The sequence below is a fragment of the Alexandromys fortis genome, unplaced genomic scaffold, assembly GCF_014885135.2.
Source record: "Alexandromys fortis isolate MF-2015 unplaced genomic scaffold, M_Fortis_MF-2015_v1.1 scaffold_197, whole genome shotgun sequence".
NCBI classification, from domain to species: Eukaryota; Metazoa; Chordata; class Mammalia; order Rodentia; family Cricetidae; genus Alexandromys; species Alexandromys fortis.
The window spans coordinates 1,777,429-1,799,942 of record NW_026068072.1 but is presented as its reverse complement, the minus strand read 5'-3'; the positions used below and the strand labels follow the sequence as shown (position 1 = coordinate 1,799,942).

Below are 22,514 nucleotides of genomic sequence, written 5' to 3'. Positions count from 1 at the left end.
TGAACTAGAAATCACTTTCACCAGGTGACTCAGGTGGGGGGGGCTCCTTAAAAAGCCATCTAGTACCCCCGATATCCTGGAGACAAAATCCTCAAATGCACCCAACTGTGGTTATAGGTTCTTTCCTTCCACGATGTAGATTCTGGGGGTTCAGGCACGGTGGTCTTTAATTGCTGAGTTGTCTTGTTGGCCCAAGACCTGTTTTTCTCTTGCTGTTTTCCAGTCAAGGACATAAAACCATGCCCAGCTCTTGGGCTGTACAGAAGGGGCTGGATGGCCCCTGGGCATGGGTTGGGAAGCCCTGCTCTAGGACACGAGATGCGTGCACCTCCTCTTACCTGCTATGGCCTCTTAGGACAACTGCTCTCACCTAGGCTCTTTCCCTGAGCCCAGAGAGGGGGAAAGACTCAGACTCTTGTGCCCTCTCCTTGTTACCAGAGCTTTGCAGCTAACTGGGCCATGCTGACCCACACAACAGAGAAGCATGCTGGCTACAGAGTGAGGCTCTCGCACCCACGGATGGTGTACGGATCCCCCCTCTCCTCACAGACTCACCACTGAGCTAGCCAGAACACACCCAGGTTCTCAGGCCGACCCAGAGAGGCACAGGGCAGCAATCGTTGCCTCCAGCCCTCACACCATGCAGTCAGCGCCCGCGAGTCACGGAACCTAGCGGCTGCCTTCTGCGGGGTGGGGACCAAGAGGCACGAGACTGTTCGTTTGTTTCCTTTTTCCATTCTCCTTGGGAACAGACTCAAATGATGACATGGCTGAAGCGGCACCCAGCCCGGGAGAAGGGGACCTGGAACCAGACATTACTGGGGGGCTGCTCCTTCACACTCGGTGTGGGGATGGTGAGGTACCCTCTGGTTTGTCCCCACTGGATCCCCCTGGCCACCACCAGAACGGACTGGCCAGCAGCAAGCATCATCCAGGCAGGACCAACGGACACGGGTCGAGGGCCGCCAAAAAGATCAAGGGTAACTTGAGACAGAAAACAAAAAGAACCAGTGAGGAGGGAGAGCTGGTGGGCAGGACAGAGACCACGAGAGAAACCAGCTCCCCTGGGCTCTAACCCTCCCCTGCTCTGTTCCACGTATATTGTGCGGATTAGAGAAGAAAACACAGGACATTTATAAATTGCCCACTCAGTGCCAGGCACTAGATCAGGTTTGCCATTTATCCTTGGTGATCCGTGTTTCAGAAATAACAGAGATTCCTAACAGTGGCAATAACAGCAGTAACGGGGAGAGCTAGGGCCTGTTTCTCTTTGAGACATGCACTGCCCGGTAGCCCTGGCCAGCCTCAAACTCACATTCCTCCTGCTTCAGACTCCTGTGTGTTGGATTACAGCGTGCTCCATCACACCTGGCTCAATCCAGGCTTGTGTGTGTGTGTGTGTATGTGTGTGTGTGTGTGTGCGTGCGCACATGTGCATGCACATGTGTGTTCGAACAGGTGCACACGTATGTGTGAATATCAGTGCATGTTTGTGCAATGCTTGTGGAGGCCAGAGGTCAGTCTCAAGGGTTGTTTTCCAATACCATGTATGTATTTTGGCTTTTGAGACAGTCTCTCACTGGCCTGGAACTTGGCAAGTAGAATAAGCTGGCTGGCTAGCAAGACCCAGGGAACCGCCTGACTCTGACTCCCTAGCACTGGGTAGCAAGTGCCTGCCATTATACCATGCCCGGCTTCACATGTGTGTGGATGCACATGTGCGTGCACTTAAGTGCTGCATGCACAAGTATGCTTGCATGCAGAGGTCAGAGCAAGATCTGGGGGGTTTTCTTTACTCCTTGTCACTTTATTCCACCGAGGGTCTCTTACAACTTGAAGGCTGTGCTGATTACCCAGGGATCACATGGGGTTTGCCTAGCTCCATCCTCCAAAGTTGGGATTATGGGCATGTGTAGTCAAGCTTCGCTTTTTTTTTAATTTATTTATTTATTGTGTATACAACATTCTGCCTCCATGTATGCCCACACGCTAGAAGAGGGCACCAGATCTCATTACAGATGGTTGTGAGCCACCATGTGGTTGCTGGGAATTGAACTCATGACCTCTGGAAGAGCAGCTGGTGCTCTTAACCACTGAGCCATCTCTCCAGCCCAAGCTTGGCTTTTTATTAGATATTTGAACTCAGATTTTTGTGCTTGCATTGGCTCCTCATAACTCGCAGTGAGATACTGGTAAGAGGGTCACACAGCAGCTAGCGTGCACCTGTTCAGCGTGTGCTGGATGCCTGTAGCAGACAGCCCATTTCACAGACAAGGAAAAAGAAGGCTGGGGAGGGGATGAGAAGAAACCTGACCACGTCATGCCAGGCTTCCAGAGCCCACAGCACTGTCACTATCACTGCCACCTCCTGCCCAGTGGGTACTGTTGGTTCTCATTTCGGGGGAGGTGGGAGGTACTGGGACACTTATGGCTTTGAGCTCCCATTGCTGGCCCCAGCCCGCTACTTGTAACTTTTGGAGTAGATCTCAGGAGGAGACGGTGAGTGCAGGGCAGAGGGCTGCTTACCAAATTCAGACTGCATGCCAGGGTAGATGATGCGGAACACGTAATCTGTGGCTTCGTCATCCTCTTTATCTGATGATGTGGACTCCGAGGACCCCTGTGGGCTCCGCTTGCGCAGCTTAGGAAATACCTTCCCCTGCAGGAACACATTCCAGGGCAGAATTCAGAGCCATCTGTCCCCACGCCCAGCAACACTGTGGGTCTCACAGTGGGGCCCAGTGATAGCCCGTGGCTGGCATCTCCTCTGCCTTCTCAAGGCCCCCACACCTCACCTTTCCTCGCTGTGACCAAAGTGGTGGGTCTAGCTGCCCGTGTGGAAGCAATCCATTCTCCAGGCAGGAGAGGAACTGTAACAGGTGCCCACCCTTGGGGAAGCGAAAGGGCGGCCTCTGGATTCCATCCTGGCTCACCAGCACGACAGTCCCACCGCTGTCCACTGCCACCACCACACCAGACAAGAGAGAACGGCAGGTGTCACTGCAAAGCATGGTGCAGTACCAACACATGCATCCACCCCCAAGACCAACCAGGTCAGGGGAGCCACTCTGAGGCTCTGGGTTGTAGGTGACTGCTAAGAGCATGTATTTGACACCTGAAGCATACCAACACTGTGTATTCAAAGTTCTGTCTTACTGTAACCCCCAGAATATCCCTGCAAGGCTTAGCTATGATCACCTATTTCACAAGGGACAAAACAAAGGCTCAGACAGGTTTTGTATCATCCCCAAGGTCACATAGCTGATAAGGTGCAAAGCCTGGACAGTATTCGAGTCTGCCTTCGTAAAGGGGATTAAACCATTGAGTTCCATACCTAGGTGAGACACAGCGCACCCTGTTTGTTCTAAGTGTACCTTCTTCCAGTTTTAATGGAATGTACGGGTTACTGATCTCAGGTTTGCATACCACTGATCTTGGACTCAGAAAGATATAGGTTTAAGTCCTGTCTCCAGAGTCAACAGTCTGTGTCACTTTGTATGTGACTGCACAAGGCCACCCTGTCACTAAGTGGGTATAATGACTCAGAGCAAAACACTCAGGAAGGTAAAGCCATTTGCTTGAGGAGACACATAGGTGTCCTGTGATGCTAAATAAAGAAACAGGGTAAGGTGGTGAGGAGGGACAGGGACCCACGATGGACGCCTAGCCACCCGCTGTCCCTGCGGTCCCTACCTTGCTGTGGCAGTGAGGTGAGGTGGTGAGGAGGGACAGGGACCCACGATGGACGCCTAGCCACCCGCTGTCCCTGCGGTCCCTACCTTGCTGGTGACAGTGAAGGTAAACAATCTCCTCTAAGCGGATGGTCACAGCGTAGTCCCAGTAGACGCTGGGAAGGGAAAGTGGGGGAGACTGCAGGAAACCAGAAGACCAATGCAGGGGCACCTCTGCCTTCACCAAGACCCACTTGTCCCAGAATCTGTGTCCCCAGACTATCCAGCCATCCTCCCCTTCTTTTGGTCTCAGTACCTCAACTTTCTGAAGAATCCCTCCTCCCTAGCTACATGGTTACCTGAGCAAAACTCTGCCAAATCTCTACCCTGGGACTCTGGGATGATCGCCTGACCCAGGCTGGCCAATCAGCACTGACCATGGTCACCTGATCCAGGCCGGCCAATCAGCACTGAGCAGTCATAGTGATTGATGCATGATTGCACCATTACTCAAGCACAATCAGTGGGCAGGAACGATCCTTCCTATTTATGCCCAGACAGCCCAGGAAGAGCTCCTTGCTGCCCAGGGATGGTCAGACCATGTATGGAAGGTCAGGAAAGCAAAGACAGGATGAGTCCAGGCATGGCCATTCAGGTCCCTGGGTCCAGCCTGCGGTCTCCTGCTCTTGGACTCCTTGGATCATTGGACAAATGCTCCAGTTAGCTTGGACTTGACATTTTTGTACCTGGAAGTTAGGTAGCTATACTAGCCCAGAACCTTCCCTCCAGGCCACCATGTGACCACAGGCAGAAGTTAGAATGGCCACTCCCAGCTCTGACCTTACGTGGGTAGGTAGTATGACTTGAGGGTTAATCTAAGCCTCAGTTTCCCAGACTATAAAATGGAGGCTCCAATAAGATCCCTACTGTAGTGTTTCTCTGGGGATTCAATAGAACCTTCAATTTGAAGGACTCAACCCAGAGCCCCCCATACAGTCAGCTCAGAGCACCATGCCTTGGGCAGGGTCACTCTGAGTACTGACTGAAGCATGTGCTTTTAGCTTAGAACCACCATCATTCTAAAATGATTTTCCCCATCCGAACACCTTGGAGGGGGCACTTGGGAATGTGGGCTCTGTGGGAGCCTAGGAACGCAACCACTCAGAAACTCCGGACCAGGGAGCAGAGCTCAGCGCTCCCTGGTAGCGAAGCCACTCCCAGATCGACCATGGTCCTACCAAGCTGCCATGTAAGCACATGGGCATGATCAAGGCCCATCCTGGGGAAAAAGGAGGCCCCCGTTACAGAGCCCTCTATCCCAGGCTCCCCTAGACAGCCGGGTGGATTCTCTCCCCTGTGTGACCGTCTTCCTTCTTTCCTGTCACCATGCATGGCAGTCTGAGTCTTTTCCTTTCAACCCCTGTTTCTGCCCTCAGCTTCCCGCCCCCAGGTCCTTCCCCAAGACATCTCTTTCAGAGATCCTCTCATGGCACCCGCTCGGGAGGACCCAGACTAACACAGGTACCAAGCCAGTGGCTGCATCCCACTTCTGACACCTCCACCCCTCTGCCTCTCAGTTGGAGTCAGAGCAAAATCTCATCACAGGCCTTCCTACCCTGGGCCACCAGCTGGCCATGCCAATGGCCAGGGAGCAGACATCCTTGATGGTGGTCAGCAACTATAGTGCCCTTTGGTTTTATCGGTCCCCCTGCACGTGTATGCATACCCTGCAGTGCAGATGAGGAAACTGAGGCTGGGGGTTGTGGAGGTGATTGCTCAAGGCCACTTGGCTGGGGGCAGTTCCTGATTCAGTCTGATGTGTCCTTACAGCTTGGCTAAGGTGTCATTTGCAGTCTCTAGACTTGCTATCCTTACACTTTGATAGGTCGGGGAAGCATATTTACGAATTCTTTAAATTGCATTTAAAATTTAATTAATCAATTAATTAATGTGGGGGAGGAGTGCACGTCATGTCGCATGAGTGGAGGTTAGAGATCACTTCTCTCCTTCTACCGGATGGGTCCCAGGGATAGAGTTCAGGTCGTCAGGCTTGGTGGAAGGCACCTTTGCTCCCTGAGCCATCTCACCGACCCTGGAGAGCAGATGTATGGATGTGATGGACGACCATGCCTACCCCACCCCCAACCCTACCCAGGCTCTGCCACTTTGTCTCCGGGTGCTCCCAAGGCTGGTGTTCTTTCTGAGGCCACAATAGCAAGGAGGCTAGTAGGTAACCATGCCAACCAGGTAGAATGGTAGGCAGGGCCATCCTTCCCTGAGAAGAGAGCACCCTTGTGCTTAGGGGAGTGAAAGGGACTCATCTGAAGTTCTCTTACCTCTTCTCATAGTCCAGGTCCCCCACAGACCCATTCATCAGCTGGTTGGGTGTCCACTTCAAGGTCATGACATCAGCTGTCTGGTGCAGGGACAGGTACCCTGGCACAGCCTCCATGTCATCCCTCTGCAGAGAGGAGAGGAGAACTCAGGCCAGGCCATGTTGCTGGACACAGAAGCAGAACCTAAGAGCTGAGCCACTTGGCACCTTCCCAGTGCCATGCTGAGCAAAGCCACCTGCAGCCGAGCATCCAGGGTGAGCTTGGCAGAGTCCAGCTGCGAAAGCTGCTTGCCCCTGCACATGCCCCCACGTCTCCCTCTTGAGACTGTCTCTACCCCAAGGTTCCTCTAGACCCAGTAAAGGAGGCTGTGGCTCCAACATCGCCCCTTTACAAAGGCCTGGATCTAGGCCAGTCTTCAGGGGTACAGAGAGGGCAGGTAACCTACACCGCACCCCATAGGTGTCACCCAGAAAACCTTCCTCCTAGCACTCCTCTGTGCTTCCACCCCGCAGCCCAATCTTCCATCTACCCAGAATCTGCCCATGGGCTCTCTCACCCACTTCCCATCACTCCAAGTCAGAGGGTGGGCAAGAAAATGCTCCCATCTCTCTTCTGGGAAGGAGCCCTCCACTCCTGAGTCACAGTCTTATCTGCCCCCGATTTGGGACACATCTGATTTCCTGTGGCATCTCACAGCTGTGAAGTGGCTGTCGTTGCATGATCACACGCAGGCTCAGTCCCATCTCTGTCAATCACTCCTCCGTTGAGCTTGGCAGGGCTGTTATTTTGCAGGGAGGATATGAGTCCGTTTTAAGCATCTCCTGACAGAGGAACCTGTGAGTCAGCTTTGAGAGACGATGCTGTTGTGATGTGGCCTTGAGAACATGGTGACAGTCCATTTTTTTCATCTCCCCAGGTCACCCAGACCCAGATCTCCTTGGAAGACAGGGATGGCGTGGTCCATGGGCCTTCAGACCCTCATTGGAGAGGAAAGCGTTCACTCTGTGCTTATCGGAACTTCTGGGTGAGAGGTCACCAAATTTTTTTGTATTGAGAGACTGACAGGAAATGCTTAAGGCTTTGGGAGCCATATATAGATCATGACAACCACTTGCCTCTGCCACCAGAGCCTGGCATGGTCGTGTTTCAATATCTGGATGACTCGTATTCTTTCTCTCTCTCCATTTCCCTCCTCCTCCCTCCCTCCCTTTCTCTTCTCCCTCTCTGATGTGGATGGTACCGTGGGCCCACTAAGCCCTCTACCTCTGAGCAGCACCCAGTCCTTAGCAACAGAAGCTTCTTGTTGGTCACTTGAAATCCAGCTGCATCTTAAACTCACGACTTCCTCGTCTGAGAAACTTGGACCTTGCACCCAGTGTGATGCAGATATGACAGGCCACACGGTGGAATGGCCTGCCCAGGGTCACCCAGCAGTTGAGGCTGTGGGGCCTCTTCCTGCTTTCTTCCAGCTGGGCCCAAACACAACACTGATTGTAACCCAGAGACCCTGAGGACAGCGAGGGACCCTGCCTCAGGGCAGGGGCTGCTCATGCTTCATGCTCTGCCCTTGAGCCCAGGCAGCTGTTGGAGCACAGAAGGCAACCAATTCACTGAAGCAAATCAGTGTGAGAGCAAATCAAAATGCTGCCCCTTGTGTGGGCTTCAACGTTGTCATCTCTACGTTAGTGCAGCATGAGGCCCTTCACAGTGAGCACTGGCCAGATGTCAGTGACAGAAAGGTCCACCGTCTCAGTACCACACCTCTGCCACGCCGTTTGCTGAGCAACAGCAAGAGCACACAGCCAGGCAGATGGCCTGGTGGACAGGGATGTACAGACAGACTAAGTGGACAAGCCGGTAGGTGGGTAGAAAGATTAGCAATTGGTGGCGGGAGGTGTAGAGAACGGAAGAGCTGCTGGGAGGGCAGCTAGCTAGAAATATGGCCATTTGTACCTATATAGAGATGTGCGGCTGCCTAGATTATGCATGTATATATGTATGCATAAGAAATAGATGAAGATATGGATGGGTACTCAGCCAGATGGATACAGGGGAGTGGATCGCTTACTGGCAGATGGATTGACAAAGGGATGAATGAACAAGTGGGAGGCTGGATAGAGAGATGATGACTGGGTAGATGGATGGACAAGCAAATATATGGATACATTATGTAGGTAGGCGGGTACTGGCAAATGGAGGAATAGAAATTTTTGAGTGAGTGGATGGATGGATAGGTGAATGGATGGAAGGTTGGATGCATGATGTATGGATGGATAGATAGATTAGATAGATAGATGCGTGGATGGATGGATTGATGGATGGATGGATAGGCAGATGGATGGATGGATGGATGGATGGATGGATGGATGGATGGATGGGTGGATGGATGGGTGGATGGATGGAGACACTGCTGGGTAGATGAAGCCAACACACAGATGGAGGTTGGATGGGTGGGTGATTATATAGGTAGATGAACAGATGCTTAGATGGAGTTTTTGGTAAATTTATGAATGAACAGATGGGCAGGTAGGCAAATGGATGAAGAAATGGATAGGCAGCCTAAAGCTTGAGGGACCTTCCCTCTCCCATAGCCTGTAGTCAAGCCCTCAGAGCGTGATCTAGGCCCACCCAACTCACTGGCTGAACCAGGACGTTGTTCTTGCCATAGAGCAGGGTGGCCCTAGAGTTCTGATGCAGGGATTCTACGTAGTCCCGGGCGGAGACGGATGGTCGGTCGTCCATGCTGCCGCTCGAATGCCTCTTCTGGATCTGGTGTCACGAGAGGACAGAGACGCACCTGTGAGTGGCCCTCAGGCCTCCCACCCCATTCCCTGCCCCAAGACCAAGTCCAGGCCCTGTCCAAGGCCCTCCCACTGCCCACTCATCTCACACAGAGTGCTGGGCGCTTGGTGGGTGAGTCCTGTCTCAGATGTGAACTGTGGATCCGGTGTCTCTGGACCAGCTCATCGGCTGAGGGGTCCGTCCAGAAGTGGTCAGCAGTCTTCATCTTGGTATACTCCAGGGCACAGGGCCCCACTGCAGAGAACACAGGGCTGGGAACCTGGAGTCCCCAAAAGTGTTCCCACCCAACTGCCTTAGATTGTTCCCTTTCTTTCCAGGCAGCAAGGATGCCCCAGAGTACACTAGAGAGAGAGACAGGTCCCTGAACCCCTAGAGCAAAGGACCAGATGCAGCCCAGAGCCTACTTACCTAACAAAGAGGCGAGGATGGGGCCGTCCACAGGGTCCATCAAGAGAGCCTCCTTCTCATAGTATTTACTAGTGGGAGGGAAGGAATGAGGGTCTACATGGAGACCAGCAGAGGGCGCACGTGGGTGGACTAGGTTCCACACCCCAGGAGCCCAGCTCAGAACCTCAGCTGCAGGGGACAACAGCTGTATCTCATAGGCTAAGCAAAACAATTGACCTGGCCTGGAGTTCATGGGCACCTGCTCACTACACAGCCCCGAGGACTTTATGAGAGCAAAGGAGTCAGAAGTGAGGCTCTCGGGATGCTGTCCTTCTGTTTCCAAGGCAAAGCAGTGCGGTCTAGCATGCTGTGCTGTAGATTCAAAGGCTGTGCTAACAGGCTATCCTACCCTGGTAGTCAAAACAAATGTCAACACCAAGCCCCAGGTCCCTGAAATTTGACCCTGATAAATGCATGATGTCATCAATACAATGCCCGTGCTGAAGGGGTCCACCTGCTTGTGAGCAGTAACAGGAATGAAAACTCATCTAACACGGGAACTGTTAAAAAGGACACAAAAGTTAGATGGGCTAGGGGGCGGCTGCATGGTTAAGTTCTCACTTGGAGAGGCCCCGGGTCTGATTGACGGCACCCACATGGTAGATGGTGTGTGGCTGTAGTTACCAGGATGGGTGCCGAACAAGAAGTCTCACGCCATAAAACCTTTACACCAGATTAATCTGAGTCAGGAGAGGAAGTGTCTAGAGTCATTGTGTATTTTCAACATTCTGTGGCCCACTAAATTCATTTCTATATATTTGCTGTAAACCACCATGTGCTTTTAAGCCAAAGAGACCACCAAGGCACAGAGAGGTAGGGTAGCTGTAAGCTGTCAGCTACCAAGCGGAGGAAACGGCAAAAGGATGGGATCCAAGATCCCTCCTCCGTCTTGCCTGAAATGTGAAGCCCCTGTTTTCACACTGCTGTTCAACACCTGAATCCTCTCCAGGTTTCAAACTGCAGTAGTTCAGGGTCAAACCTCCAGGGAGTTTTTATTTAAGCTTTTCAAACTTGAGAAAAAGCTGCTTTATTCTCAAGGGTGCAGGTCCCAGAATGGCCACCAGGCGGCCACAGAGCATGCCTCTTACCTGCTGTTTTCCACCAGATAGTGAACTATTTTGTCCAGGACCCTCTCAAACAGGGCAGTGCGGATCCACAGGTGCTTGATGGCCAGCGGGGACAAGTTGGGCAGTTTCGGCAGCTTCCGCACATTCTCCTGCAGGCCCTGGATCTGGTTTCGCCTTTGAGACCATCAGGAGGAGAGAACACAATCAGGAAAGTGGGAATCCATAGAACAAGTGCCCTCCTCACTCCTGACGCACAGATGGGAAGGTGGCAGTGAGGGTGGGGTGCGGGTTGGGCGAGAGTAGGGGTGGGAGTTTAGGTGGGGTGGGGTGAGGGTGGGGTTAGGGTGATAGTACAGGTGTGGGTGAGGGTAGGGGTGGGAGTTTAGGTGGGGTGGGGGTAGAGGGTGGGGGTGATGGTGGGGTGGGGGTGATGGTTGGAGGGTGGAGTTAAAGGGTGAGGATAAAGGTTGGGAGTAGGGGTGATGGTGGGGGTGAAGATAGAGGTTGGGCGTAGGGATGATGGTGGGGTGGGGTAGGGGGTGATGGTGGGCATGGGGGAGAGTGAAAGCATCAGGCAGAGAGTGGCCAAGAATGAGCAGAACACTGCAAGCTCTGCCAGCAGGGAAGCCAGATGCCAGCCCCCGTCCTTTCTCCTCTTCTGTTGTCTCTCCTTCCCTCTCTTTCCTCTCCCCGCCCCCTTCTAAAAAAGAATGACCAAGGAGGCTTAGATCCTCGGTTCTTTTAAAGACACCCTGCTGCCCTTGGGAAGGTAACTGTGTACTGTGGCCATGAGGGTCCTGTGGCCTCACCCACTACCATCCCACTGCTCCATGGTCCAGCAGGACACAGCCCCATTCATTTTCCCACATGCCCACCTCTCCCACAGAGCCCTTTTGCTGCAGGTCTCCAAGATAGGCTAAGCCAGCAGATCTGGCTCTGAGTTCAAGGAAGAGACCTGGCCTCAGTGGACATGGTGGAGAGTGACCAAGGAGGACATTTACGCCAACCTCCGGTCTCCACCCAGACACACACACACACACGTGCCCACGTGTGAACATATACACGGGCATACACATCACACACAAGAGAGAAATAAAACGGGGGCATGGTTCCTAGCTGGTACTTAATCTCTCAACAGACATCTTGTGCGATGAGCCAGGAGCTAGACATTGCCTAGAGGCTGGGGACACAGATGTGGCAGCCTATTCTCGCATTCTCAGACTCAAGTTCATGGTTGGGGAATGAACAATGCAAGAGTAACTACAGACAGGAAGACAGGGAGTGAAATAACAGGGGGATGGGACAGAGAGGATGAAAGTGGGTGGGATTTAGAGAGCTGGGGGAGTGGAGTGACAGTGGGCGGAGCATGTGCCAAGGTTCTGGGGCAGGAGCGACTGGTGGGTCTGAGGAGCAGACAGGAAGAGACAGACAGACAGACAGGAGGTGTGGGCCCTCACCAAGCTGAGGAGCAATGCACACTGATGCCCCCCATGCCACACTCACGCGCTCTCGATGAGCTGCTCCAGTTCCTGCACCTTGCGGCTCAGCTCCTCGGCCGGAGGGAAGCCTTTGCCCACCTTCATGAAGAGCGCAGCAATCTTGTTGCTTCGCAGGAAGCCAGCAGCCCTCCGCCGCAGCCCGTGCAGCACACAGGCCTCCACTGCCGCTGTGGGGACACGGTGATCAGTAGCTCGGTCCACACTCCTTAGCAACAAGAGCAACTTAACACCACGAGAAAATGCGTCCATGCCCACTCGTCAGGTGCACCAAAGGAATCAAGAGAGGTTGGGGTCAAGGTTGGCCATGGCTGCTCACCTCTGTCAACTAGCAGCCTGCTGTGGACTAATGACTTCCCCCTTTCTGCCTTTGTCCCCTCCTTAAACGGGGGTGCAGGGAAGCAGTGATCTATCAAGATGCTGTTAGGAAACAGGACAAAGTGCACAGGACATTCTATTCTTAGAGCCCACACAGAGAGCTCTTTCTGAGTCCAGGCGTCATTGCTGACGAGAAGACAGACATTGACAAACCTCACCTGAGTTAAAGAAACCATCATCATCTTTGACATCACAGCCACCATCCCACCATCATGTCCATCAGCCATGGCCATTGCCATTCCCTTCTTCACCCTCACTATCATCACCTGTTATCACCATCGTTTCTGTTATCGTCAGTATCACCACCATCCACACTATCACCACTGACACTAACCTCGCCATTGTCACCACCACCATCCTCACCATCGTCATCATCGTCACCATCACCATTGCCTTGTCTAGATTTTATGTCAACTTTACACAAGCTGTAGTCATCTGCAAAGAGGGAACTTCAACTGAGAAAATGTCTCCATAAGATCAGGCTGAACACAAGCCTGTAGGGAATTTTCTTAATCACTGATGGATGTAGGAGGCCCAGACCATTGGGCTGGTGGTCCTGGGTTCTATAAGAAAGCAGGCTGAGCAAGCCAGCAGCAGCTCCCCTCCATGGCCTATTCTTCAGCTCCTGCCTTCAGGCTCCTGCCTTGTTTGAGTTCCTGTCCTGACTTCCATCAGTGAGGGAAGTATAAGTGAAACTTCCAAAGCTGCTTTTGGCTATGGTGTTTTATCACAGCAACTATACCCTGAGACAACAATTATCATCACCACCACCATCATCACCATCACCACCATCACCACCATCATCACCACCATCACCACAATCATCATCATCATCACCACACAACCACCATCATGCCTGGGAATCCTCTTTCTATTTTTCACCAGTATGCATTAGGTGCATGCTCAGTGCTCACTGACAAGTGAATATACAATAAGATCTCCCCCTTGCTGGGTAGTAAACAACTGTTAGAACTGACCTTGCCCTGTACCTACCACAAAATCGTGCAGCGAGAGCTCTGGTGAGCACACCCTGAAATGGTGAGACAACCGGCGTTCGGCAAAGCATACACATACGGAGAGACACTAGGGACTTGGCTACCTGTTGCTTTTTTTTTTTTTTTTTTTTTTTTTTTTTTTTTTTTTTTTGTCACTGGGTTTCTTCATTTCCTGTTGCAAGCACTTCATTTTGAAGGAATGCCTGATAGCGCGATGCAGATGGGCATTCTGGGCAGGACTCCCTGGGGCTTCCATAAAATCTGGCTTTTAGCTGACCTGTACAGTCCTCTAGGATTGGTTGATTGGCTCCCGGGTTTTACATATATCTGTTTAGGTCTTTCTGGATTGGTTGATAGGCCCCCAGGGTTTGCATGTATCTGTTTAGATCTTTCTGACAATGCTCCCCAAAGAACAGAGAATGAGAAAAATGCTTCTAGAGTCCTTTATACTGCATTCAATGCCTTTCAGTTTCTCCCACCCCTAAATAGCTTCAGTCTGATATTCTTCTCATTATTTTTAAGCCAAGATCTTGCTATGTGGCTATAGCTAGCCTGGAACTCTTTATGTAGATCAGGCTGGCCTTAATCTCACAATGATCTCCTGATTCTGTCCCTGTCTCCTGAATTGGGTGCAAGGGGCTAGGGATGGAGCCCTTTACAATTCTGCTTTGAGACGGAGTGTGACGGTTTAAATGAGAATGTCCTTACAGGCTCGTATGTTTGGATATCTGGTCCCCAGTTGTGGAACAATTTGAGAAGGATTGGGAGGTGTGGGCTTGTTGAAGAAGGTGTATGATTTAGGGCAAGTTTTGAGGTTTCAAAAGCCCATGCCATTCCCAGTCAGCCCTGCCCACCTCTGTCTCATATTTGTGGATCAGAGAGTGTAATCTCTCAGGTACTGCTCCAGAGCCGTGTCTGCCCACTGCCACACTCCCCACCAGGATGGCTATGGACTCACCCACTGAACTTCATGGCATTTTGTCACCAAAGAAAAATCCCTAAGACACAGGGTCTCACGAAGCTGCCTGGACTGGCCTGGAATTTTTTGGACCAACTCACCACAGCCTTCTGAGTGCTAGATAACAGGCCTGTACCACCAGGTCTGACTGACTACAACATTCTTTACCTGCATTTTATTCCCCTGTAGCTTAACTAATGTTGTGTCAGCAAGTTTTAACATGTCATTTTATCCTCAGATAGAAACATCCAGAAAAAAAGTGAAAGCTGTCATAAGCATATAAAATGCAAAAATACATTTTATATAAATAAAATATTACAATCTACACATACACAAGTGTGCTCACATCTGTTTAAATTGACACACTCTACTTTGCACATGACATCCTTGCTGGTCAGCTAGTTGATCCAAAATTAAGACATTCGGGCTCAGCAAGAGACCCTGTCCCAAAAGCAATTGGGTGGAGAGCAACTAAGGAAGGTACCCCATATCAATCTCTGGCTCACACACATGAACACATGTGAACACACACACATACCACACACACACTCAAAATAAAGAAAGATAAATGAATAGGAGAACTTGCCCAAGGTCACTCTTTGGGTTTGTGTTTGTCAACTGGATATAGGCTAAAGTCCTCTGGGAAGAAAACGCTCTACTAAAAGAATGCCCCCGTCAGACTGGTCTATAGGGAAGCCCATAGGGCATTTTCTTGATTAGTTATAGGTGTTGGAGGGCCCAAGTTACTATGAGAGAGCTGGTGGTCACCGGTTCTATAAGAAAGCAGACTGAGCAAGTCATGGGGAGCAAAGCCAGTGAGTAGCACCCCTCCATAGCTTCTGCTTTGGTTTCTGTGCCCAGGTTCCTACCCTGATGCTGTGGGACAATCTCAGTCAACAGAATGGCGTGCCAACACGGGGCTGACCAAATCTAGTTAAAAGCCTGAGAGAGCTTGGGAAGTTACTCTAGATAAAAAGAATAGAGTTAAACATGGCTTCTCCATAGCAGCATTTTCTCAGGTAGGCTCTGCTTGCTAGAGGCAAGAGCTCTCATTTAAGAGAGGCTTCCTGACTCAGCTTTAGCTGTAAAACCTTGCAGGTCTATTAAAGAGGTCCTGCCAAGAAACACATAAATGGTATTGATGCTTTTTGGTGGTGGCAGGGACCTTGAAATGCCATAGAGTTGTGGCAATAGACATGGCTCCAGCCGGTACCTCCGCCATGAGGCTGAAATCTCAGAAAGCTAAGGAATAGGCTGGACTCGGCTGTCAAAGTCACGGCTTTAATCTTAGCCATATTTCTTAGCAAATTAAAGACTCATGTGGTTAAAAAAAAAAAACAACCAGAAATATACAGTAAAGAGAGATTCAAAGATGAAGAGAACCGCTAAATGGTTTACAGTGTGTTAAAAATATATGCAGGCCTGGGAAAGAAAAGAAAAAGGTTAAAGTTCTTAAAATAAAAAAGAAAGAAAAGGAGTAGTTGGGTGTGGTGGCACACGCCTTTAATCCCAGCACTTGGGAGGCAGAGGCAGGTGGTTCTCTGTGAGTTCAAGGCCAACATTGTCTACAGAGTGAGTTCCAGGACAGCCAAAGATACACAGAGAAACCCTGTCTCAAAAAGCCAAAAAATTAAAAAGAAAAATAAAATAGAGGTTAAAATAAAGCTACGTAAAGATGGAAAACACACAGAGAATCTGCATACTGTATGTTATTATGTTCTGTTTGAATTGTTTGAATGCTGAGGAAGGAGCAACAGTTGCTAAAAGATATTTGTTTATAAGTGCTGATGAATTAATCCAAGACAGGTATTTTAAAAATACCTTGACTTCAAAATTGAAGTCAAAAGGTATGTTAATTTGGGGAAGAGGTTTTGCTTTTGTTTCCACAGGAAATGAGAGGCTGTGGATTCATTCTGAGTTATGAAAAATCAGGTTTGATCAAGGAATACCACCTAAAAAATCTCCAGTAGGAACAGATATCTGAGTTCTGAATCCAGAACAGATTCAAAACTGCTGCCTGAGATGATCAAGCCTCACAGAATACTCCAGTCATGACTTGATCATAATTCTAAATTTTCTTTAGGTCCCCCTAAGATTAGCAGTGCCCCCAACCAGCAGAAAGTAGCCTGGAAAACTATGCCCACATCCCCAAAAAATGGACTATGGATATTTTCCCCTGTTTGGAATGTTGGTTACAAGTTGTTATGAATAATAGCCAGGAGAAAAGTTAAAGGATATTAGATTCAGAGTTTTTTTTTTTTAATTTTTTTTAATGAGGGGGAAGTGCTGTGGGATAATGGTTTGTACCCTGTCAATTGTATTTAATAGAATGCTGATTGGCCAGTAGCCAGGCAGGAAGTAGAGGCAGGACAACCAGGGGGGAAGTAGAGGCAGGGTGATGAGAACAGAAGAATTCTGGGAAGAGGAAAGCTCTTTCTGTTGTCATGACCCAGCCACAGAGCAATCAAGATGTGACTGCCAAATGAAAAGGGTACCAAGCCACATGGCTAACATAGACAAGAATAATTTTTGGTTTAATTAATATAATTTCTGTGTGGTTATTTCGGTTCTGGGCAGCAACCCCCTGCAACCCCCTGATGTCCCTCTGTGATGGACTGTGACCTAGAAGTGTAAGTAGAAACAAACCCTCCCACAAGCTACTGTTGATTCTGGTGTTTATCATAGCATTTTAAAGCAAACCAGGACATGCACTCAACAGGAAGAGGCAGAGGTGGGATTTGAACTCAGCCTGCCTGCTACAAAGTGGTGAGGTTCTGCTCCACACACAATCATTCCCCACTGGTGGTTCCCCAGCCATGTGGATGGAATGGGCAGGCTGGCTACTTATCCTTGCTTGGGTATCTTCACAAGGCCATGATCATAGGAAGGGACCCCGCTGTGTACTTCCAATGAGACATTCCACTTACTAAAGTTCCAAGGTAAAAGACAAGAGTTTCCCCTCAAAACAGCCACCCCATCATGAGCTGGAGCTGACCTCAGGTACAGGGAACCTGGCTCCTCCTGAGGCGATGGCCTACAGTGGGGTCTGAGTCACACTTCAGACCTTCCAGGCTCAGTCTGCTAAATGTGGGTCTCAAGATACCTCAGTGGCTGCTAACTTCCCACACCCAACTATCTATTACAGGGTCTTCTTTAGCCCAGGCTGGCCTGGAGCCAATATATAGTTGAGAATGACCTTAAACTTCTGGTTCTCCTTCTCTCACCACTGGAGTGTGGGAGCACAGGCGTGTGGCGCCATGCATGCTCTGTGTTGCTGGGGATGGAATCCAGGGCTTTGTGCATCTGAGCCTAGCACCCTGCCGGCTGAGCTGTGCCCCAGCCCTCATCACTCCTTTAAGACAGTTCCCATTTGCTCCATCCTCTACCCAGAGGGAGATGACAGGCTATCCCTCGTGCCTCAAGCGGATGAGTCAGTGTGGGGCAAGCCCTGCTGGGCCCTCCATGGGACAGAGGAGGCGTCCTCAACCCTTCTCCCACGACTCTGTGTTTCCAAATCTACTTCCTCCCACAGAGTGTCTTTGGGATCCCAAAATAGCTTCAGAGTTACAAAGCTCAACATAAGGCAAGAGCCGGCTCCCAGGTGCATATCCCCTGCTGCAGCCCATTCAGGAAGCCGCTCCCCACTGCCTCCACTTCTGAGGCTGCCACCGCGGCCACCACTCACCACAGAAGGAGATGATGTGACTGCTGTCCTCGTGGACAAACTTTCGGGTAACAGCCTCTTCCATGATCTGCTTCACCTGCAGGATGCAGAGGGGTGGGAGAGGCTGATCAGATGGGCTGCTGTGCCCCAGGGCCCATGCTGTGCCCCCAGAAGCTGCATGGAGGCTTGTCACCTTTCTCAGATGTCACACAAAGTGCCCTACTCTACACACAGTTCCCAGAACTGCTCCTGTGCGACATCCAACACAGATCCTTCCAAGGACTCGGCGCCATTCCTGCTCTGATTCCTATGGTGTCCTATCTGCATCTCCTCTCCAGAATACAAGTCCCCCTGCCTTGCCCTTTGCCTTATCTGCACTGTATATTAGGTGCTCTACAAAGATCCCTTGGATGCAGTGGTAAATGAGTTGGAAGATAAAGGAATTATGGGGGTACCATGGCAACAGTCAATTGTAGGATTTTGGAAGCATCGGGATCCAACAGGTTTGTGGGTGAGCTTTGGGAAATAGAGGCTCACAAGAGTCCATCTGCCAGGAAGAGAGGGAGGGAATAGATGAATATGGCCACCAGCTGGGGTCCCCGTTACGGGCTAGGGCCTGTCCTCATGACTCTCAGTCCCTGTCATACGCTGTTGAGTGACTCCAGGATACACACAGGTTTCTTTGGGAAAGGACAGCTGGCCTCAGAAAAGTAGTGACCTCTGGGGCTGGAATGTCCTCTGGCTTTACCCAAACTTGCATCCCATTATGCCTGGAGGCATTATGGGATTCAAGCAAAGCCTTTTTCCTGGGCCTCTATTTCCCAACCTTGAGTCTGAGGTCAAAAGGTGATTCAAAGGCCTGTCCCAGAAATCCGTCACAGGACCTGTAATATAGGACAAAGGAAGCCAAGTCCTGGACCCTGCCCTCTTCCTCCAGAGAGTCCATATTTGTTTTCTTGCAGGTCACCACACACCTGCCTGAGGTGCCGCAGCCCCTGTAGCTCCTGTCTCTTTCTGCAGCTTGCTTCCTGGAGGTGCACACAGGATGACAGAGCCCTCAGTCACGCGTCACTAAGTGCTCAGAGGCAGCAGGGCAGCCACAGCCCGTCCACCTGCGTCAGCACCAATGAATGACTGGCTCTGAGAACAGGGACAGCAGCTGGGCTTCACAGGACCTATTCTCAGCCTGAACCCCTCTGCAAGCCCACGGCATCACCCTGCTTTACAGATGTGAGCCCAGGGCTGCACACATGCCAGGCAAGCACTGTACCACTGAGCCACGCTTCAGCCATCTTTCATTAGCACCGTGGAAGGAAACTGGAAGTCAAAAGCAGAGGGGCAACAGGAAAATCCACAAACATGCAGAAATGAAAGAGCTCATCTGCCAGTCAAAGAAGTCCCAGGAGGGGCTGGAGAGATGGCTCAGCCGTTAAGAGCATTGCCTGCTCTTCCGAAGGTCCTGAGTTCAATTCCCGGCAACCACATGGTGGTTCACAACCATCTGTAATGAGGTCTGGTGCCCTCTTCTGGCCTGCAGGCATACATGCAGACAGAATATTGTATAATAAATAAATAAATAAATAAATAAATAAATAAATAAATATTAATTAAAAAAAAGTCCCAGGAGACAAAGAAGAACATCTTGAGATAAATGTGAACAATTACAATGTGCTGAGGTCTACTAGATGCGAGACCTACTAGGTGCAAGACATACTAGATGCGAGACCTACTAGGTGCAAGGCATCCTAGATGCAAGACATACTAGACGTAAGGCCTAGTAGGTGCAAGATATCCTAGATGCGAGGCATACTAGGCTCAAGAGAACAGTGCTGAGGTGATGTTTAAAGGCAGAAGACTGCAACGACAAGTTACCTTCACTTCTTAGGAATTAGCAAACAGGAAGAAATAAACCCAAGGCAACAGAAGGAAGGACATAATAAAGACTGAAGCAGAGAGAAAATGACGTATTGGGCCAGGGAGATAGCTGAGTAGGTAAAGGCACTTGGTGCTAAGCCCGACCATCTGAGTTTCCATCCCATGGTGGAAGGAGAGAATGAACTTTCACAAGTTGTCCGCTGACCTCTGCCGCACACCCTCACACATAAATCATCTAAGAAAAGTAAATAGATAGGAAATGAAAGCCAACAGAGGGCTAGATTTGGCAGCTGGCCAGTAGCTTGCTGACCCCGCATGAGTGTGGCTCTACCAGGCTGATGTCCTCTGAGTCCTGGTCCTGGCTTTCACCCAGCTGGGCTAACCTGGGATAGCTGAGGGACTCTGACATCGCCATAGTGTGGTGCTCCAGGCTCCAGTCTTAGGCAATGACCGTGGTGTCTCAGGCAGGTGTGGTTCTGCTGCCAGTGTCCTCCGGTTTTCCGGAGGCGGCCATCTGCTCGTCCCCCCCCCCCCCCCCCCCGCCTCCCGGGGCTGCTCTTACTCAGCAGCGCTGCTGCCTGCCTGTGTGCAGAGACACCAGGTCCCATCTGCTCCGTGTCCCCAAAGGAAGCCATGAGCCTCCTCAGGACATGTGGCAGGTCTCCAGGCTCGGGTGAGGGGAGGGAGCAGGCAAAGAACCAGTCCTGGTAAGTTCTGCTTCCTAGAATGTCTCATTTCCTTCATCTCCCCCCACCCCAATATTTCTCTTGCACTCCCCAAAAATTGTGGCAACAGACCAGCTCCCCATCTGGCTTTGTGCCGGGTCGTGCACCCTTCTCTCTCCACCCTCAGGCTATTTTTGTTTGTTTGTTTGTTGTTTGTTTCTGGTTTCTCTTAGCTTTGGATCCCAGGACTCAGTCAGTAGAGCAGGTTGGCCTTGAACTCAAGGGAGATCTGCCTGCACCTACCCACCCAATGCTGGGATTAAAGGTGTGTGCCATCACTGCCCAGTGCCAACTGGCTATTTTAAAACACTTTCTCCTACTTAGTCCGAGTATGATCATATTTGAAAAGAAAATCTTTAAAATTGGGCCATTGGGGTTGCCCCCAATCTAGTATAAGCAGTGTCCTCATATGAACAGGGACAGAGGGACAGGACAGACAGTCCAGAGGGAAGATGGCCCGGAGACAAGAGAGAAGATGGCATCTAAAGGCCAAGAGAGCACAACCCAGCACAAAGGTCTCTGTCCTTCCTTTGCAGCCTCCAGAACTTCAGGACAGCACATTCCTGCTCTGTGTAAATCAATCTGCCTGTGGTATTTTGTCACAATAGCCCAAGCAAAGGAAAGCAACACCCTCACAGGATCAGGACCTGTGTCCTCACCTCTGTCTGATGATCAAGGTCATGACTCAGCACTTTGCTCATTCCCTCACACACACACACACACACACACACACACACACACACACACACCCCTCCCCAGCACACACCAGAGACTGCAAGTGCAACCATTCTAGCAAGGTTCAGTTTCCTTTACGGGTGGGGAAACTGAGGCATGGAATTTTTTTTCTTTTTCAGATAACTCACCCAAGATCTGAGAAGTCCAAACCAGGGTCCTTGCCTTACATTTTGGTTTTAAGGAAGAGAGAGGTTTTACTGAACAAGTACCAGACCTCGCTACCTGTGGACAGCGCCCTCCTCAATGCTCATGTGGACATCACTGGCTCTACTCTAAATATGTAGAGAGTCAAGGTGTGTGGCTCAGGCACAGATCATGTACCTAACATGCGTGGGACTCCATCCCTAGCACTGTGACAGGGCAAGACAGTGCAGAGCTTCCTCCATGTTGGAATCTTGCTGAGGTCATTTTAGGCTTAACTAGAATTTGGTCTTCTTGGTGGGAAGCCCCTGGAAAATTACCCAGCTCTATCCTAGGACCTGAGACCACGATGCCCCAGCTAGCTTATCTTAACTTCTGTTAAACAACTTGTTTGTGCAAAACTCCCCCTGAAGCTGAAGGGCAAGATACCAGGATGTGGTTTTTGCTTTAAAAACCCCTTACTCTAAACACTTGGCACTGCACTTGGGTCCCGAATACTTGGGCTGACAGGAATACCCAGTTGACAGGAATCAAGACTGTCGGTTGGTTATAACGGAGTGAGTGGTCATCTCTGGCGGGCTCCCCTAACAGCAGCACTGTGTATGTGGGGTTCAGAGAGCTGAGGCGCCTTCCCAAGGGTCATACAGACTGGGAACAGCACAGGAATTCGAACTCAGTTCTTTTGGAAGAACAGGCCTACCCCTCTGCTGAACACCTAAGGAGCTGGGAACTCGGGTGAGAAGGGACTCTCACCTGGGTGTCTGTGGCAAGGAGAAGGGTGGAATCGGCTCACAGGCCAAGGCTGGGAGTCTCTCCCACACAGAGACCAAAAGAGACACTGAGCTGGGAGTCAGGAGGGAGAGGTACCCCAAGAAGATCCTGCCAGCAAAACCCTGCGGGGACACTTTGGGAGGCCTCAGGGGTCAACATGTGACCAGTAGGGTGTCTGGAGTCTGGATGCAATCCCCCACAGCAGAACTTGCTCCTCTCGAAACCTGCTGAACCTGTTAAGAATCAGTGTGCCTGTGTTGGGGCGGGGTGTTAGAGAGATGGATGGCTCAGTGGTTAGGACTACTGGCTTCTCTTCTAGAGGACCTGGGTTCAGTTCCCAGCATATAACAGTGGCTCACAATGGTCTGTAATTACAGTTCCAGAGGCTCTCCAGCCTCCGTAGGCACCAGGAATTTACTTGTGCACAGATACAAATGCCGACAAAACATCCAT

At 50.7% G+C, this 22,514-nt stretch overlaps 1 protein-coding gene across 2 annotated transcripts in view; it reads right to left on the bottom strand.

The window, feature by feature from the left end:
* Nucleotides 1–22,514, bottom strand: part of Sgsm1 (small G protein signaling modulator 1) — a 72,722-nt gene that overhangs the window by 38,246 nt on the left and 11,962 nt on the right. Inside the window, exons 3-13 of one of the 2 annotated variants that reach the window (XM_050121155.1) lie at nt 17,836–17,911; nt 11,827–11,989; nt 10,345–10,497; nt 9,218–9,285; nt 8,898–9,043; nt 8,645–8,776; nt 6,008–6,132; nt 3,780–3,847; nt 2,796–2,959; nt 2,527–2,659; nt 820–984 (exon numbers count right to left, since the gene is read on the bottom strand). In XM_050121155.1, the coding sequence (XP_049977112.1) occupies nt 820–984; nt 2,527–2,659; nt 2,796–2,959; nt 3,780–3,847; nt 6,008–6,132; nt 8,645–8,776; nt 8,898–9,043; nt 9,218–9,285; nt 10,345–10,497; nt 11,827–11,989; nt 17,836–17,911 (1,393 nt within the window). The remainder of the gene's footprint in view (nt 1–819; nt 985–2,526; nt 2,660–2,795; nt 2,960–3,779; nt 3,848–6,007; nt 6,133–8,644; nt 8,777–8,897; nt 9,044–9,217; nt 9,286–10,344; nt 10,498–11,826; nt 11,990–17,835; nt 17,912–22,514) is intronic. The other variant, XM_050121156.1, reaches the window with a different exon arrangement.